The 17,297-nt window shown below is 32.4% G+C and overlaps 2 protein-coding genes across 7 annotated transcripts; both read right to left on the bottom strand.

Annotated features, from left to right (window-relative positions):
* Positions 1-1,703: 1,703 nt before the first annotated feature.
* LOC133675200 (E3 ubiquitin-protein ligase SIS3-like) lies at positions 1,704-5,741 on the bottom strand. Of its 6 annotated transcripts, none has more exons than XM_062096493.1 (10): positions 5,529-5,741; positions 5,295-5,404; positions 4,864-4,930; positions 4,700-4,773; positions 3,984-4,122; positions 3,810-3,902; positions 3,598-3,663; positions 3,395-3,514; positions 2,830-2,943; positions 1,704-2,369 (listed from the first exon to the last, which is right to left on the bottom strand). In XM_062096493.1, the coding sequence occupies exons 1-10, from the start codon at positions 5,592-5,594 to the stop codon at positions 1,974-1,976; spliced, it is 1,245 nt and encodes a 414-aa protein (XP_061952477.1). In that variant the 5' UTR covers positions 5,595-5,741; the 3' UTR covers positions 1,704-1,973. The 6 variants fall into 6 exon arrangements, with proteins under 6 accessions (XP_061952477.1, XP_061952478.1, XP_061952479.1 ...); XM_062096494.1 differs by having other exon boundaries at positions 5,295-5,329; positions 5,529-5,738; XM_062096495.1 differs by having other exon boundaries at positions 5,291-5,329; positions 5,451-5,731.
* Positions 5,742-14,535: 8,794 nt separating this feature from the next.
* Positions 14,536-16,965, bottom strand: LOC133675452 (uncharacterized). Its single transcript, XM_062096821.1, has 5 exons — positions 16,609-16,965; positions 16,056-16,301; positions 15,518-15,599; positions 14,836-15,050; positions 14,536-14,712 (listed from the first exon to the last, which is right to left on the bottom strand). Exons 1-5 carry the CDS (start codon positions 16,824-16,826, stop codon positions 14,592-14,594), a joined length of 882 nt encoding a protein of 293 aa, XP_061952805.1. The 5' UTR covers positions 16,827-16,965; the 3' UTR covers positions 14,536-14,591.
* Between the last annotated feature and the right edge of the window lie 332 nt (positions 16,966-17,297).

Genomic DNA, 17,297 nt, shown 5'->3' with positions numbered 1-17,297 from the left:
ATAAACCTCAAAGCTCATATTGTTACTTTCATCAGCTTTCCTTTCTTCCCTGTAGCCGTCACCATGTCGCCTACACAAGACGAAAACAAACGGTTGAGCCTTCCTTTGATTCATTTAACTAATATGACGTATAGAATCTTCTCTCCTGACTCAACGAATTGAGAAACTTGTTATTGATCGATCCTCCCCTTCCTAACAAAGCAGAGAAATAGAATAGATTAGCTAGTGTGTGTATATATATAATAGGGGATATGAGATTAAAATAGTTCAAAAAAAAATTAAAAAAAATTATAAAGCTAAAAGTTCAATAATCAAATGTAAAAAATAAAAGTAAAAGGAATCAATTTAGAAAAAAGTAATATAATCAAGTCAAGTAGATTAATTTTACAAATCCATTAAATATGATATGAAATCAGAATTTAAAAATCAATTAAAAAAAAATCTTGAAAAAAATGATAAAAAAAACTTAGTCAACATATGTTAACTTAACTTTCTCACACCCGAGATAACCCCACATGAAAGAAAGTGGAAAAAATCACAATCCTCAAGGGTCAATAATTTAATGGCAAGTAATAAAATTAAAAAAAAATTAATTTAAAAAAAAATACTCAACTTAAGTTAGTTCAACTAACTTGCCATCCGAGATATGGAATAGAGATAACCATACAAAAAAAAAACATAACAAATCATGAAGTTTAAAGCCTAACAAGTCAATGTTAAATGATAAAAAAAAAATTTAAAAAGGATTTAAAGAAAGACCGAACTTAAATCAGGTTAATCATCAAAACTGATGGACCGAGTCATGAGACTAAGATTATCCTGTAAAAGATAGACACAGAAAAATTACAAAGCTACAAAGCAAAATTTTCAATTATAAAATTAAAAATTAAATACAAAAATAATGAGGACTAAATCTTGCATAAAAATTAATTAAAAGAAAGTAGTTAGGGATTAAATTGAAAAAAAATCAAGAAAATAATAGGGAAAAAAAAAGCAATAAAAAAATGAGGATCAAAATTTAAAAAAAATGAAATAAAATTCTAAAGATCAAAATAAATAAATAAATACAAAGAATAAAATATAGCAATTAAAAAAATAAAAACCAAATTGGATAAAAAAATTAAATAAAATTAAATGCTGAGAGATGAAATTAAAAAAATAAAAAACTTCAAGAAATAGTAAAATTAAAATAAATAAATATAAAAAAAAATAAAAATCAAATTCATCACAAATACAAAGAGAACATGACTGAATTTTTAAAGGCTCCAAGAGTCAAGAGAAAGAAAGAGATTAATAATCCACAAACCGTCGTCAACATGACCAAGCACGCTAATCTAATAGTTGCGCCGCCACCTTACACGCCAAATGAAATGGTAATCGATAATTTTTTGCTATCAAAATACTCCCCAAGCACCTGTAAAAAGGCACGGGACGATGACATACTGAAGTGTGTTTTTATTAATTTATTAATATCTTAATAATATAAATTATTAAACTGGCCCTAAATGTATATGAATATTGCAAAAAAAAAAAAACTATGTTGCAAAGACAAAAACACCCTCCTAAACCATCTTTAGAGTGTTTTAAAATAAGATATCGGAACCACCGCTTGTATCTTCATGATTAATGGATGAATATTGAACTCTACACATGCAATCCGCCTAAACCAAAATTCGCTGTTGATAAAAAAACACAAAACAAACTTCGCAATAATAATTCTATATCGGCAAATCTAAGCTCCATTCTCGTTAACAAATTACAAAGGTTATCGTTACTGATTTTTGAGTCCGGAAATCCCCATGTAAATTGTTGAGTGGGGTTCCTTTTCTGGTACATCACGTATCAACACAACAATTAGACAGTGGTCATGGACAAACATCATTTTGCTTTTCTCTGTGTTATAAAACAGCTGAGGGCAGTGGTTTTTTCATTAAAGTGTGATTCAGCGAAGCCTAGCTTTTCCCAGCACAAGGTTAGGAGGTTGTAAAACTGCGACAATCCATATGAGGTTGGGAGAAAACTGGTTCCACGCCTCTTGGTTCCTCAGTTGCCATGTGTACACTTCCATTCTCAGCAGCTTCGACATCAATATCTGCATCGGTGGGCACCCCAGCATTTTCAGTTCGGACAGGCCAGAGCAGACCCTGCATTCTCAACAGATAGATTTGGCTGAACGGCACAGTTCTCACATAACGGTTGGTTGTTGGGGTGGCAGGAGATCTTTCAGAATCGGCAAGGAGATTAGACAAGGCACTAAGGTCAAGATTTGGGAAGACTGAGCAGCGACACCGTGGACATTTCACATTCAGTCGAAGCCACTCGTCAATGCATTCAACATGGAAATTATGTGCACAAGGCAGGCCACGAACCTGCAACATAACTAGTAAGGAACTTTGGTAGTTCAACTGTGTTTTATTTCCCTAAAGCATGTGGCCCTGTGCTATTTGTCAACTCTAACAGGTAACAAACCAATTATGTAAAGACAATATGAAATGAAATAGTTTGCATGAGGTTTAACTACCAGAACCAACCTTCCATTACTATGTAAAAGTGATAATTTTCTTCATTGTCATTTTTACAGGTGGTCTAATATGCAATCAAATGACTTGGTGGATAAATTACTCTGAGCTAAAATAGTTGGAATATATTCAGTGGGAGTAAAGCAGGTAAGTTTTTCCTTCTGGAGTTGTAACCAACCTACACTATACCTGAAGTTCTATTTAAAAACTCAATAAAAGATAATGGCAGCTTTTTTAAGCACGAAGGGCTATTTCTGCAGTGGAAAAGACCTCCCCTAGGGCAACTGGACACGTATAAAAAAATATCTACCTCATTCCCTACATGGAACTCTTCAAGGCAGATGGGGCATTCACTGCAATCAGTTGGAACAGCCTTGAGCCTGAACTTTGGAAGTTCTTGAATGAGTGCCTCCACTGCTTCTCTCTATGAAAAGACAACAGAACCAGAAACAGAATTATAAACTAATAAAAAGTTTATGCCAATTTAGAATGTTTACACGACCAGATTTCTTCAAAAATATTACTGTAAGCTACTGGAAAGGATTGGAATCATATGACCCTAAAGTCCAATAATATAATGCATTAACTTAGACATCCTCCAAAAAATATGGAGAGCACACCGACAAAAACAAAGAGTTAAAATAAAATTTCTTCACAGTCCCTTTTCCCCTTGGATGCCCTTCCCTATTAAGGTTAATCCATACTGTGATGTAATAATTTGGATCACATTCAATCGCCAATGAGCACTTGAAACCTGAAGTACTGTATTTTTAGGTTATAATAAAAACATGAATGTGCACGATGTTGTCCGGGTTAAAATGAAGAATAAATGGCAATCATATAAATCATAGCCCTTAATAGTGACAGGCACTTACCTGAGTGGGAGTCAAGTAGAGTCCAGGTTGGTACGCAGCAGCATCTTGGCCCATAACTCTCATTTCTTGACCTGCAGCTTCAAATGCCCAATCTGGCACCCGGATCAAATCAACCAAAACCTGGATTCACGAGTAGGATGATTAAAAGAAATCGTGAAAGAAGCAATAATAAACTTCAATACTCGAGATGAATGAACCATTACCCCATATTCTGAAATAGGAATGCCCTGCTGAGCACGCAAGTGATGTGCTTGTCTTCGTACCCGCCACTAGAAAAGAACATTAAACAAGTCGAGGATATGAAGGGGCATGTGAAAATAAGAAAGCATCAATGAGCAGAATGATTTGGATATCAGGGTAAACAATAGAATGTAAAATTAAATAGAGAAATAGAAGTACAAGGAACTATGATAACCTTTCCAACAGAGATGCAAGCGATACCGATGAGTCCACAGTAGCTGAAAAGCAACCATATAAGAAAACCCCATTTCTGACCTTCTTCTGGTAACTGCAAGAAGTTAAATATATCACCTCCAGAATTAAAATTGTCTTCGGATGACAATATCAAGGAATATAAAAAAGAACTTACACAATCTCTTGCATTTGTGAACCAGAGTGTGCCAATTATAGTCCAAGCCCAAAGAAATGGATATAGTAGCAGAGAGAGAATTGAAAGAACCACAATTCTTCCACAAAAACGGGCATATCTCTGCTGCCACCCAAAATCCCTACAAGGAAATAAAATAGATAAAAAAGAACAACTTATTATCTATACAAGGAAGTAAAATTGATGAAACAGGTATATCTCTGCTGCCACCCAAAATCCCTACAAGGAAGTGAAATAGATAAAAAAAAAAAAAAAAACAACTTATTAGGCAAGATTCAGCTTACAAAGTGCCTTTTTAAACTTTCAGTAAAAGAACATGCATTACACTGATGCAAACAATATTCTCAAACCATTCAATTCGACCATATGACAGTGAAAAACAAATTGTTAACAACAAGTTTCTACAACATTGTGAAAGACTTCACTCACATGAAAACAGGATTAAACCAATTAAAACAAAGCAAACTCTGTAGTCACTTGATTTCAAAAGGTGTTTAAAAAAAATTATTGTACAGAATCCTTTTCCAAAAGCACAGAGATAATATGGGTGTCAATCCAATATCTCATTTTGTGCAAATTTCTTTCTTGAAATCTCTCCAAAATCTTTAAAATAACATAACATGCAGAATTCTCATCTAAAGTAGCAGAAACCCATCACTAAAAACATTAATGACAAGGTGTATATGGCCAGGCCTTACAATCCCATTCCAGCAGCAAGTCCATTATCTATGAACATCAACAAGCGAAACACAAAAACGGTAGTGTAGTCAACCTGAACCAACAAAAGTTAGAAATGAGATGCAAAAGAAAACCATTGAATTCACATAATTAGTTTGAACAAGAATTAGATCGAACAACCTACCATTATCCATATGTGCAAAGGGTATGTACAAAGACGGTAACGCTTCCAATTGATGGCAACGATGATTCTATCAGTAACATTGTCAAAGAAAGAACAAACAACGTAAACCTAACTATCAATTCCCATAAAATAATCGTTTAGAACTCAATTCATGATCTAACTTTATTTGGAATTTCAAAAAATGCAGAGTTTTTCTTCAAAACCAAACGGTTAAAATATAAAACCAAGAAAAGATAGTAAGAGATTGATGTTAAATAATCACCAAAAGAAAGCTACAAACAAGAAGGTTAAGCAAGAGCCTAGCTAGCTGGTATAATAGAAACCAGACTCAAAGATTCAAACTTTCTTGGGAATTAAAGAAATAAAATGAAAACCCTGAATTATATGAATGCCAAAATTTAAAATGTGAACATAATAAAAAGGATACGCACTTGTTGCAAGCATTGACAAGAAGAAGCCATCGTACCTGCAAAACCCAATCTTTTTCAGCATGAAAACAAAAATCTTGAAACAAAAGGGTAGGCACCCACCAGTCCAATATCTACAGATATAGTGAAGATAATTAGAAGGAAAGATTGAGGACAAACCACTTGAAATCGACTCCTCTAATTGCCATAAATAACTGGAAAACCCTATGAGAAAAAAAGGAAAGAAAGACTTATTACAGGGAAGAGGAGGAGTGAGGGTGTTTCTGTATGTGAATCAGTGACCAACAATCCTCGTAATCTCATCAGATACGAGAAATGAATCAGAATCTTTCATCTATGGAGTCCTATGCTCTTTTTTTTACTAAATGCAGTAATTATTAGTAACTTAAACTGGATTAAAGAGAGTTTATTGAAAACAGCAGAGAGAGTGAGAGAAGTATAATAATAATAATAATAATGGAACTACGGAAGGATAGGTTGTTGACGGAGAGATTAGGGGTCACGTTAATTGACGGCGTCAAGTGGGGTCTTGTTGAATTTTTTCTTTTTAGGTAAAAGACAGTAAGCAGTCATGGGATTTTTTTCATCTACTTGTGGAAACTCTTTTTTCTGTAAGAAAAAAACTGTTGTTGGGTTGGGTGGCTGTGGATTATGGGAAGGAGGTAAGCAAGTGGTTGACACGTAGGTTTGGGTTGCTGACGTGTTTACAAGAGGTTAGGTTGGCTAAGTGGGTTGGTCCCTTTCATCATCTGTCTTAAAAAAGAAAGAAAGAAAAGATATGAAGTGTTTTCTAGTTTGTACTTCCATGACATGTTTGCCTCCTTTTTCCTTTTTCCTTTTCTTTTCTTTTTCTTTTTCTTTTTCTTTTCCGTCAATGATGGCAATTTTTCGTTTTTGAATTAACATATATGTAAACCTTTGGTCGATCAAATCAACCGAAAGCAAGCGTGACTCTGATTCTTATCTCGGTTTTTTTTTTAATTAAAAAAACCCTTTAAATAATGTTATCTCAATGATTTTTTAATCATAATTTAGGCAAGCCTTTTTTAAAGAGAAATATGGTTCAATTCTAGTCCTTTTTTTTTTTGCCATCATTTTTTTTCTTTTCAATTTAATTTTTTAATATTATGCATATTAAAGTTTGAGGTTGATAGTTTGTTTCAATCTGCTCTTATGTCGTTATCGTGATTTAAAAAAAATCTCATTATTAAGTTAACTTTCAATTTCATGAAAAAGAGTCTATTTTTATTGTTTGAAAAAAATTTAAAAACAAATGACCAAAATTGACATAGAGAAAAAATAGAAGGCCTTAATTTTTTTTTTGGTGTCAGAGTCTTTTGCTTTTAGGATTTTGTCAAATTTCTTTTTTGGCCCCTTTAATTGTAAATTCAATGTTTGGTCCAAAACTTTATTTTGCTCGCTTTTTAGTCTCTAAGTTTAAAAGAGGAGAAGAGTTGTCATATTATAGTGAAAGAGAGAAAAAATTGACAAATGATCAATATTCAATGATGAAACTTGTCATTCTTGATGTCAATGAGTTTCATTTGACAAGAAAAATTTTATTTAGGTCTTTTTCCATTGATCTTACTAAAAAAAATAGATATGACATTGGAGATTTTTTATTATTCAAGTTATGTTTTTTAATTTTATTTTTTAAATGATTAAATGCTAATTTAATACCAAATTGGGTTTTTTGAGTTCCTTAGGGTGTTTCTTAGGTTTTTGGCTCAAAAAATGGGTTTTTACCCATTGGAGTTAGCTACGTGACTTTTCAGTTACCATCTAGAACAACAAGTGATTTGTTGCTAGTGATTTTTTTTTTAATAATAGATGGATGAAATGTTCTTCCTTTCTTAAAAAAGATATAAGAAAATTATAAAATGCCTAGGCATGCTAGGCTAAATAAGCCCGTGTTCGACCTGGTTTTTTTTTCTTTTTTTCTTTAAATTTGTTGTTCATTTTTTCTCAATTTCAACTTTCAATATTTTTTTTGCAATTTCATTCTTCAACATTTTATTGATTTTAAATTGGATTTTATAATTTGTTTTAGTTTTTTTATAAGTTTATTACGGTCTCAAACAAGCTTCCCAGCACTTCATCGATGCTTAATTTTATGAGGATCTATCTTTTCATCATATAATTAAATAAAAATTTTTAGAAAAAATAAAGTTTTTAAATCCAAATGAGTCTATGACCTAGATTACAGTTTAACATGAGTTAATTAAAATTAAGTTTCATAATTTATTTTATTTTGCTTTCTATAGGGTTATTGTGGTCTTAAACAAACATCATAATATTGTGTTGATGTTTAATTATGCGAGCATATTTTTCTATTGTGTAATTAAATAAAAAATAGTTTAAAAAATATTATTAAACACAATCAATCAATGACTCGGGTCGCATGTTAGCTTGAATTGATTAAGAATTGACTTCATAATTTATTTTGATTTGTCTCTTATAAGGTTGTCCCAGTCTCAACCAAATATCTTGGCATTAGGTTGTTGCTAAATTTTGTGAGTGTATTTTTTTATCATATAATTAAATAAGAAATAATTTAAAACAATTATTAAACTTGATGGAGTTCATGACCTAAATTACAGATTTTTAGTGGGTTAAGCTGTGAAACTCGGGTCAATCTAATGTGTTATTGTTCCAATATTTTTTTTAAACGAGATGTCATCTTGAATTTTTTTTAAAGCCAGCCATATTTTTACCGATCATCACTCTCCTTTGAAATTTTCATATCAACTGGGTTATGTTGGGGCAGTTTCTATATAGTTTGATTTGAAACCCGGGCCAGGCAAGAAGTCGGGTTTAAAGGTTTTAAGATTGACCAACTAGCCATCAAAAAGTTTCCCCAACCTAAATACTTCTTTTTTTACGTTAATTGATATGGCTCATGATGTAGCATAAGCTATCTATCTAGTTCTTTAATTACATATGAATCTAGTTGGTGCAAAGGACAAGTTAACATGCAATTTATTAAGGATTTCATTGAAATTTCATATAAAAATATATTGATTTCACATTAAAAAAAATTAGGAATGAAATGCTATTTTTTCTTACATTAGGTTTAAGGGTGTTGTTGTGAGTTGGTAAAATAAAATGGAGTAATTATAGAGATTTATCTTACCTTTATCTCAAATTCCACAATTAATTAGTTGATTGTTAAAAATAACTTCCTAAAATAGCTTTCTTACAAATTATATACGTAAATACTTTGTCATCTAAAGTAACATAACATAAACTTTATACTTTACCTATTGTTAACAAGGTATTAAAGCACCTAGAATTGTCAATCTTCTTGACATATAATATCTTTCTACATCAACTCAGTGTGAAGAAGTCTCCATATAATTAATAATCACTACCGATATAACTATAAAAGACTTGATATCAAGGCTATGACATATATTAAGGCAAAAAAAAAAAAAACTCAGACCCTAACACCAACCTTAATAAGGACCAATTGAGGAGACTTTGTATATGTACACACAAAAACAAAATCATTTTTTGCAAGATAGATGCATGGTTGGGACTGACTAAGTTGTCCACTTTCGAGGTTTTGTCGAAACAATTTTGACGTCATCTTCGCCTGAGATCACCTTAATCTGGTAGAGGGAGTGCACAACTTTTATTTAAATACATTCTTACTCAATTTGAAGGTTTATAGCTCCATATGTATTCATTCAAATGTGCCAACTTGATCAGCACCACATCTAAAACTTGAGCAATGACTGATCATGGACAAAATGTCAGGGATTTCCATGAAAAACTTGGGATGCAAATGTCTAATTTCATGGAAATAGGGTTGTAGAAGAGATATTTCTCTTCTATTTATATAAAATCTCATGCTATTTGAAGGTCTAGAATTTCAGAACGAGCTCTTGAAATATGTCAACCTAATCACCGTGAACTGTCAAGGAAGAAAATGAACAGAGGCTGAATGACGCATCGTTTGGGTTAAAATCCTAGAAAATAAGGTTTTTAATTTGGGATTTAACAAAGTTTCAATTTAGTTTTTGCTCTTCCAATTATGGTTTATACATTTTTAATTGACACAAAAACTTTTTTAATTGCATGCAATTTAACCGCCACTAAACTTATATATTAGCTTTTAAGTTGGCCGTCTTTTTTCATTTTGGTCTTTGTTTATGAATTGTGCATTTTGACCCTCAATTGACCAACAAACTTCTAATTTTTTCAATTTGGCCCATGATTTGGTCAATTTCAGCCCCTATATTCATGCGCCTTTTCCAGTTTGATCATTGGTTTTGGATTTCTTCAATCGAGTCCCCATTTGCTCATTAAACTTCAATATTTATGCAATTAAACCACTAATTTGATCAAATTAACTCCTAAAAATCACAATTCAACCCCTAGACTTTAATTTCCTCCAATTAAAGCCTAAATTGACTTTTAAAAATCAAAATTTCTTGCAATTAAGCCCTTAATAAATTCAAATAAACCTTGAAAAATTCAAATTGAACCCTTAAACATCTAATTTTGATTTTTTCTCCTCAAATTGATTTTTTTTTATTAATAGGGCGTTCATCAGTCAAAAATACATTGTAAAATTTTTTTTATTTTATATATTTAATCTTTCTCAGTTAGTCTTTGATAATTTTCTAGGCGTTCTAGTATACACTTCTCACTAATATATTGTTTTTTTTTCGTCCAATATTTTTTTTTAATTTTTTTGTATGTTTTTTTTCTATTTATATGTGATTCCAAAAATAGGTAACAACAAATGTGAGTTGGCAAAATAAAACGGAGTAATTGTAGAGATTTATCTTAATTTATTTGTATTAAATCCTACGATTTAAGAGTCAACCTAAATCAGATCAATCAATGATTTTGATTGCTAAGAAGAAGTTTCTAGAATAGCTCTTTATACAAACTATGCATGTATATACCTTCTAAATCAAAAGTAATAGAATAAAAAGTTAATACTTTACCTATTGTTAAGAAAGGGACTAAAAATGACAACCTCTAATCACTTAATTTAGGAGAAATTTTATGGTGCTTATGAAATAATCAATGACATCTTATTAGTTATTTTCTAGGCTCACTTTTAGAAAAGAGATAGTTACAAGTAGGAGAGAGAAATCTTAGGCCACTTTTGACGAAACATGAATTTTATTCTCTCTCATACTTGTGTTTGTCTCTTTCTTGGAATTGGATCCTAAAAGGTAACTAATAGGACATCAACTGTACACCATAAAATCTTTCTTTAATTGAGTAAATTATTATTGGATACAAGTGTTTTTAATAAAATAATTAATTATTCTCTTTAATTTTAAAAAACTCAATATTTAGTACTTTGATTGTATCTATTTTTTTTGTTGTTTTTTCATGATAATTGATCTGTTATTTGTCTAAAAAATCCTTTATAATTAAAATTTTCAAATGCACCTATAATATGGAAAATTAAAAATGTAATTAATAAAATTTATTTAAAAATTTAATCAATGAATTAACTTATTTCAAAACCAAAAAGACTAACTTACAAAACCATAAAAAACACAAGTACTAAATCATAATTTGCTCTTGTTTAATTAGAAAATATGAAATCATGTATGAATCCAGTTAGGTTGGGTTAACATACAACTCATGAAGGATGTCATTGAAATTCAAGATATTAATATGTTTATTTAAAAAAGTAAGACATGAAAATGAAATGTTATTCTTACACTAAGGTAAGGGAAATCAACTATCAAAAAGGTATTGTGCAAATGAAATTGTTTTCAATTTCTCATTCAGAACAATTGTGATTTTGTCAGCTTGCTATAAAGACTTGTGATAATTTAGGTTAAATAAGAAATTTCTTTAAAATCTTTCTAGCTGTCTCACATTTCAGAACTAATTACAGTTTAGGATTCACAACTAGCAAGCAGTTTGTCATAACTCATTTCTGGGTTATTTCTTAAAATTTACTTTCTTTCTTGTAAAAGTACAAAAATAAAAGCAACAATAACAAGAAGACCAACAATATGGAAAAAACTGGTTGAAGAATATCTTAGATATATATAAAAGGATCAAGATGGATTTTTTGACAAAATTTAGAGGCTAATTGTACCCCGTTATACCCAAGATAAAAAAGACAATACAGATTCGAAGTCACATTAAATAATTATTGGATGAATCTGCATAAAAATTAAGTCTAATGATATAATTATATTTTTAATAGGCATATTTGATTTAATCATGGGCCAAATTAAAGTTTAATTATGTTTAAGAATTAATTTAGGTCCAATTAAAATATTTAATTAGGTGCAAGGACTTAATTATATTTTTAATGGGTCAAATTAATTTTATTAGGGACTTAATTAATGAAGAATTAAGTTTAGGGGTCCAATTTGGGCTTAATTGAGAAGATTAGAATTTTAGAAGACCAAACTTAATTTCTACAAAGTCAATTGATTGAAATCAGAGGTAAAATCACAAAAACAATCAAAGTTTAAGGTCAATTAGGGGTCAAATTAAAGAAATTTGCAGCCAAGAATCTTTTTGAAAAGGCGTTAAACTTCAGGGACTTAATTCGGTGGAAGACAAGGGTGAAATTGAAAGTTTAATGGTCAATTAAGGGTAAATTTTCATAAATCCAAAACCAAGGATCATAATGAAAAGGGTGCTGAAACTTGAGGCTGATGTTGAAATGCAAAATTGCATAAAATCAAAAGTTTGGGGTCAATTAGGGATGCAATTAAAAGAAATCAAAAGCCGAGGGACTAAATTGAACTTTGGTTAAATCCCTAAATTAAAACCTTAAAAACCAAAATAACGCCATTTCATTTTAATGTAACAAAACAGTTTGACCAAAACGACGCTGTTTTGCCAAACAATAACAAAAAAAAAAAAGAACAAACCAGACCAATATTGTTCATCATCTTCTCCTTTTCACCTGAAAAAGTTGCTCAAGTGGCTACTTTCCAGGGGTATTTAATGCTTTATATCAACTAAACCTGACAAACCATACACCACTATAATGACTTGACATTGTACTACACCCCAAAGTAGGTCTTGCCAGCCAACTGACCCTACAACCGCCGCCCCAAAGTGGCCAACTCGATCATCCTTTAACAACCAATTTTCACAGTCCATGATTGCTCCTTTAAGCTAATTGTTGGGATCTTTCACAATTGAATCAAAGGCCAAAATTTATCCTGGATAAAGATAAAATGTCCCTTTTCCACCCCCTATAAATAGGGGTGGATTCCAGGTACTGAGCATGAAGAAATTGGAAGCTAAAGTTGGAGAAAAATCAGCTTTTCCCTTATTCTCTATTTTCCTTCTCTCTGCTGGTTTTCTTCCTCTTTCTTTGCCATGCCTCCACCGTCGTTGCCGCCACCAGTCACACACTGGACTTCCCAGCACCATCAGAAACGCCACCATCAACTTTTCTCTTCTAGCCAAGCAAGCATTCTTTTTGTTTTTCTCTTTAAATCCCTTGATGGTGGCCATTACATGCAAAATTATGAATGTAATGGCCAAATATTTAACATAGTCATTGGGCCAAGCCAATGACCATGTGGGTCTGGGCTGGGCCTGTTTTAGCCCAACCTAGATGGCTAGGTTGAGACCAGCCCAACATAAAAAAGAGGGAGGTTGGGCCTTCTGTCAGCCCAAGCCGATTGGATCAGGCTTGGGCTCCAGGCTCGACCCCACATTAAAAAGGCAGATAAGGCTGTTGGGCTGATAGTCGGCTCAACCCGACTGATTCGGGATGGACCTGTTTTAGCCCAATATATTTACTAATAATAAAATAAAATAATAATATAATAATATAAAAACAAAAAAATCTTTAAAAAATCAAATTTTTCAAAGGGTATTTTAAAAATATTTCTTGTTCCCTGTATGTTTTTCCAATAATTTTGCATAATATCGGGTTGTAGACTTATATTGTAAGATATGAACCCGATATTAAAAATATCTGGTTTTCTCCAAAACTTTGAAAAAATCTCAAAAAAAATTCAAAAACAATATTTAGATTAATTTCTTCTTTATGTTTTTGTCTTCGTGCATACGACCAAATCCTAAAGGTTTTTCATGTATATTTTCTAAAAAAAGAGATAAAATCATTTTTTTATCATATTTTAAAAATGCAAAATGAATATTGTAACTAGTTTATGATTATCCGTTAGGTTTTGGATAAAATATAAAAAAATCCTTCAACAACTATTTTGTTTAATTAATATCTGGAGTGTCAAGATTTAGCTGTATACTTTAATATTTGTAGTATAAAATTACACTGTCAAGTATACTCTCAGATATTAAAGATACAAAGTGCAAAATAAATACGATGCTAAAATCTAGAACTTAGAATAGTTATAATTTCACCCAATAAAATAGAAATTTTCTCACAAAAAGAAATCAACCATAGTCCTTAAAAAAAAACCAATTGATAGAAATACGATAAAGAAAAATAATTAAATAACAATACAGCTTATTTTAAATAGGATACACCAGGAGTAATGTGTTTTTTCTATATATAATTAGTCCCTTGCCCAGACTCTCTCGCATACTATAAATTTTATAGTATTATAATACTGATAATAACTTCTAAATTTTATAACCGTTACTTTATAATTATACTCAACCTCCTTTTCAACTCAAGTAACAGATCCGATATTTGACATCCTCCACCTCATGAGAGTTGATGATACAAAATATAAAACATTGACAAGAATTCAAGATGTTAGATTATTCAAGGGACAGTTCATGGACAGAGATCTCATTATCTTGCTCCATGTTTCTTGTCGTCTTTAAATTCCCATATAAAAATACAACCCAGAGAAGGTTGTTCATTTTCTACGAACTCGGAAAGTACAGTGTACAAATCTGACTTCTGCTGAACAAAGAGACATCACTACGGGTGCATGCGTGGTATCACTATTTTTTTTTTCTAGTGGCTGCTCAAAGGAAATCTTTAACATAAAATTTACGCATATGATGCTCTCAATCCAGCAGATCAGTCGACCGTCCACTAGATAGCGTGGACAATTGTTGCAATCTGAGTAATAAGTTGAAGGGGATTGACAGATGAGATAATGTGAAGCTATGGTAGGATACCCGTGTCGTCACAGCTTGAAGCACATATGGTTCAAATTTTCATCTTGCTCCATAGCTTAGTTAAGGTAGCGAAGTACAAAGACAGTTTTTTTTTCAATTTATGCTAAGATATCTTGACAAATGCATGATCGGGATTTATAAGCTACAGTAATGATTTACTCTAGATACAGAATGGTCAAACAATTAAGTTTATGTCTTCATTCTTTGTGTAAATTGAACACAGACATTTCAGTTACAGATTGGTGGGTTTCTACATTTATATACAGCAGAGGCAGGTTGTTTATAAGTTGGTATGCTGCTGATATCAACAAATCTGACTTCCCCAGGAGCAAAAGAAAGATCTCTGTGCCTGCAACAAGAACAAAGGCAAACCATCACATACTGGCTAAGGATTGTTTACTCTTGACATATTCATATTTATAGTAAATCTGCTTTAGACCATACACTAGAAGCTAAAGAGTCACATGGCTACCTTCGAAGGTCAAGACCGACTAAACCAGCTTGGAGTATTGTTAAATTATCAGAATCTGGAGATACAATGATGATCGTTTCCTCAGAGTACTGAGTTTCAAGAATGGACATCAGCTGTGTAACACGGACAAACACGTCTGCAACACTCTCATTTGGGGTTCCATCGTCGATGGGAGGGGGCTTGTTTCTTGGAGAAATAGTATCTGATGCATATACCTGAACCATAGCCAAGACCTCAGCTATTAACATCCTATTCGCAAAAAGTTCTCAAAAATATATTTGCAACATGATTAATTGCAGCTCAGAGAGAGAGAATGAGATGGAAGGAATGGATCTTTTAAGACATTTGGACTGAGGGCCTGAAACTTAAATGAGTTGACTTGGGCAGAGAGAGCTCACATGGTCTGAAGTCTGCAGATGCCTTGTTAGGTTCTCAATCAAATTCAAACACCCCACCACCCAAGACTCACAAAAGACTTAGAATTTTATGGATCCCACGAAGACAGATTATTCAAATTTTACTTTCTGTCAGTAAAAGGAAAGAAATAAAGTAATAAACCAATGACCATCACATATACATATTTGCTAGTATTGTCTTGAAGGAAAACTTGTTTAAACCAAGAACTAAAACATTGAAATTGCATCCACATCATTTGGTACACAACAACAGGGAGGGATCTTACTTCCGAAACAGCTTCCAAATTCTTGCCTTCATAAGCTCCTAAACCACGGGCATCCAGGAAGCTGTACTCTGGAACTATATAACTGCAACAGCAGAGGACTATTTGAAGCAATAGTAGTAATTAATGCACTATCTCAATAGATTCTGAAAACGCCACCATTCCTTTAAATGAATAAAACACCAATATCATCTATATATTAGCCTTTAAAAAGAAAGCCTCTGTAAATTTCCAATGGAAACACAACAATGTGAATACGAAATTTTATGTCCAATTCCATTGAGCGGCAAATTGGAGCCCCATGTTCTAGAAAAGCCCAGCCACATCTTCACTTCCCCACATTGCTATCAAAATTAAGCATGGAGCAGCCTGCCATAATTAAATAAAAAAATTCTATTTTTCTACAAGAAACTTGATCTTAGCCAAAATAGTTAAATGGTCAAGAAAGCTAATTCAGGTAAGAACAAGGGACCTTATAACACCACATTCCTTTCGTGCTAGTACTCAATTTGCCAAATATACACAATATTAATAGGCATACCTCCTACTAATCCTATTAGCAGCAGCAATAATCTCTGCAGTTTGGTAAGCTCTCTGAGTAATGGAAGGCCAAATCCAACACCCTGTATCACAAGCTCCCATTTCTTTCAACTGTAAAGCAGCTTTCACAATCTGTTTCTTCCCTTTCTCTGACAACCCACTATCAACTGATGTTTTTGCTACCGGATTTGTGTTGATAATCCCCAGGCTCTCAAACTCAGACTCCCCAGCTCTCACCAAATAATACCTTCATACACCCACAACACAATTCAACCACAAATGCAAACAAAAAGAAACAACAGTGCTAACATCACCAGACCCCAATGAAAACTAAATCCATACTTTAGCAGTGCCTTAATACAACTGTGAAGGTTAGTAAGGTTAAATAAGTTTAACATCAATTCATCAACAGGCAAGTGCAAGAAAAAGTTCTAAACTTGAAAGTGGTCCAGGTAACATGCAATTTCCTTTTTGTTGTTTCCTTTAAATTTATGATCTACAGACTATAATTTAAAAAGAATGAAAGAAAACAGGAAATGGGTTGATGGAGTTACTGGTTGGTGAGGCGGGGAGGGGGCATTTGGAAGAGGCCACGGGCATCAGCGACTGGTATGGATAAATGGGATGTGGAGATTGAGATAGAGAGTGCAGTGAGGAGGTGGCGCCGGTTTATGTGGTTAAGGAGGTTTTTCTGAGTGGTGGTGGTTGTTGATGAAGACGGAGATAAGTGTGGAGGTGGAGCTGTTACTGAAGTGGTCGTTATTTTTAGCATTTTAGCGGGGTTGTCTTAACTGATGACATTCTTCTTCTGCTATTAAGCAGCATCATTGTATTTGGATTTTGGAGGTACTACTGCTTCTCGTTATCCTCAACAATAGCAGTGCGATTTTTATGGTTTCGTTCGTGGGGTCATCATTTCTCTCTTTTCTTGACAAAGGATAATGAGTTTCATGACTTCACTTGGCAAAGCCCAGAGTGCAATCAATTGGCCCAACTCAACAGATGGAGCCCGAAGATCTACTATTTTTCATCTCATTCTATTTTATTATTGGTTGTCTCTTTCAAATTAAAAATTTTCTAGAAAAGATATTATATCGTAATAGGTCCATGTTTATTTTTTAACAAGTATATATAAGACCATATGTTTTAATCTTTTTTGTTCCTTTTCTCTTTCTAAACTTGACTTTATCATATTCTGATTGGAGATGATCACTTGAGTTTGCCTCAATCGTTCTTTTAAGTA

Source organism: Populus nigra, chromosome 16 (assembly GCF_951802175.1).
Source record: "Populus nigra chromosome 16, ddPopNigr1.1, whole genome shotgun sequence".
In the NCBI taxonomy this organism is placed as follows: Eukaryota; Viridiplantae; Streptophyta; class Magnoliopsida; order Malpighiales; family Salicaceae; genus Populus; species Populus nigra.
This window is presented reverse-complemented; position numbering and strand designations above follow the sequence as displayed.

What these genes read in the sequence shown, in the direction of transcription:
- LOC133675200 (XM_062096493.1), bottom strand. Translation starts at nt 5,594, where the DNA reads ATGAGATTACGAGGATTGTTGGTCACTGATTCACATACAGAAACACCC. An exon ending in CTTGTCAATGCTTGCAACAA is followed by an intron (nt 4,931 to 5,294) that starts GTGCGTATCCTT and finishes TGTTACTGATAG; the next exon opens with AATCATCGTTGCCATCAATT. An exon ending in CTTTGCACATATGGATAATG is followed by an intron (nt 4,774 to 4,863) that starts GTAGGTTGTTCG and finishes TTGTTGGTTCAG; the next exon opens with GTTGACTACACTACCGTTTT.
- LOC133675452 (XM_062096821.1), bottom strand. Translation starts at nt 16,826, where the DNA reads ATGCTAAAAATAACGACCACTTCAGTAACAGCTCCACCTCCACACTTA. An exon ending in CCTCCCCGCCTCACCAACCA is followed by an intron (nt 16,302 to 16,608) that starts GTAACTCCATCA and finishes GGGTGTATGAAG; the next exon opens with GTATTATTTGGTGAGAGCTG. An exon ending in GTCGGTCTTGACCTTCGAAG is followed by an intron (nt 14,713 to 14,835) that starts GTAGCCATGTGA and finishes TTCTTGTTGCAG; the next exon opens with GCACAGAGATCTTTCTTTTG.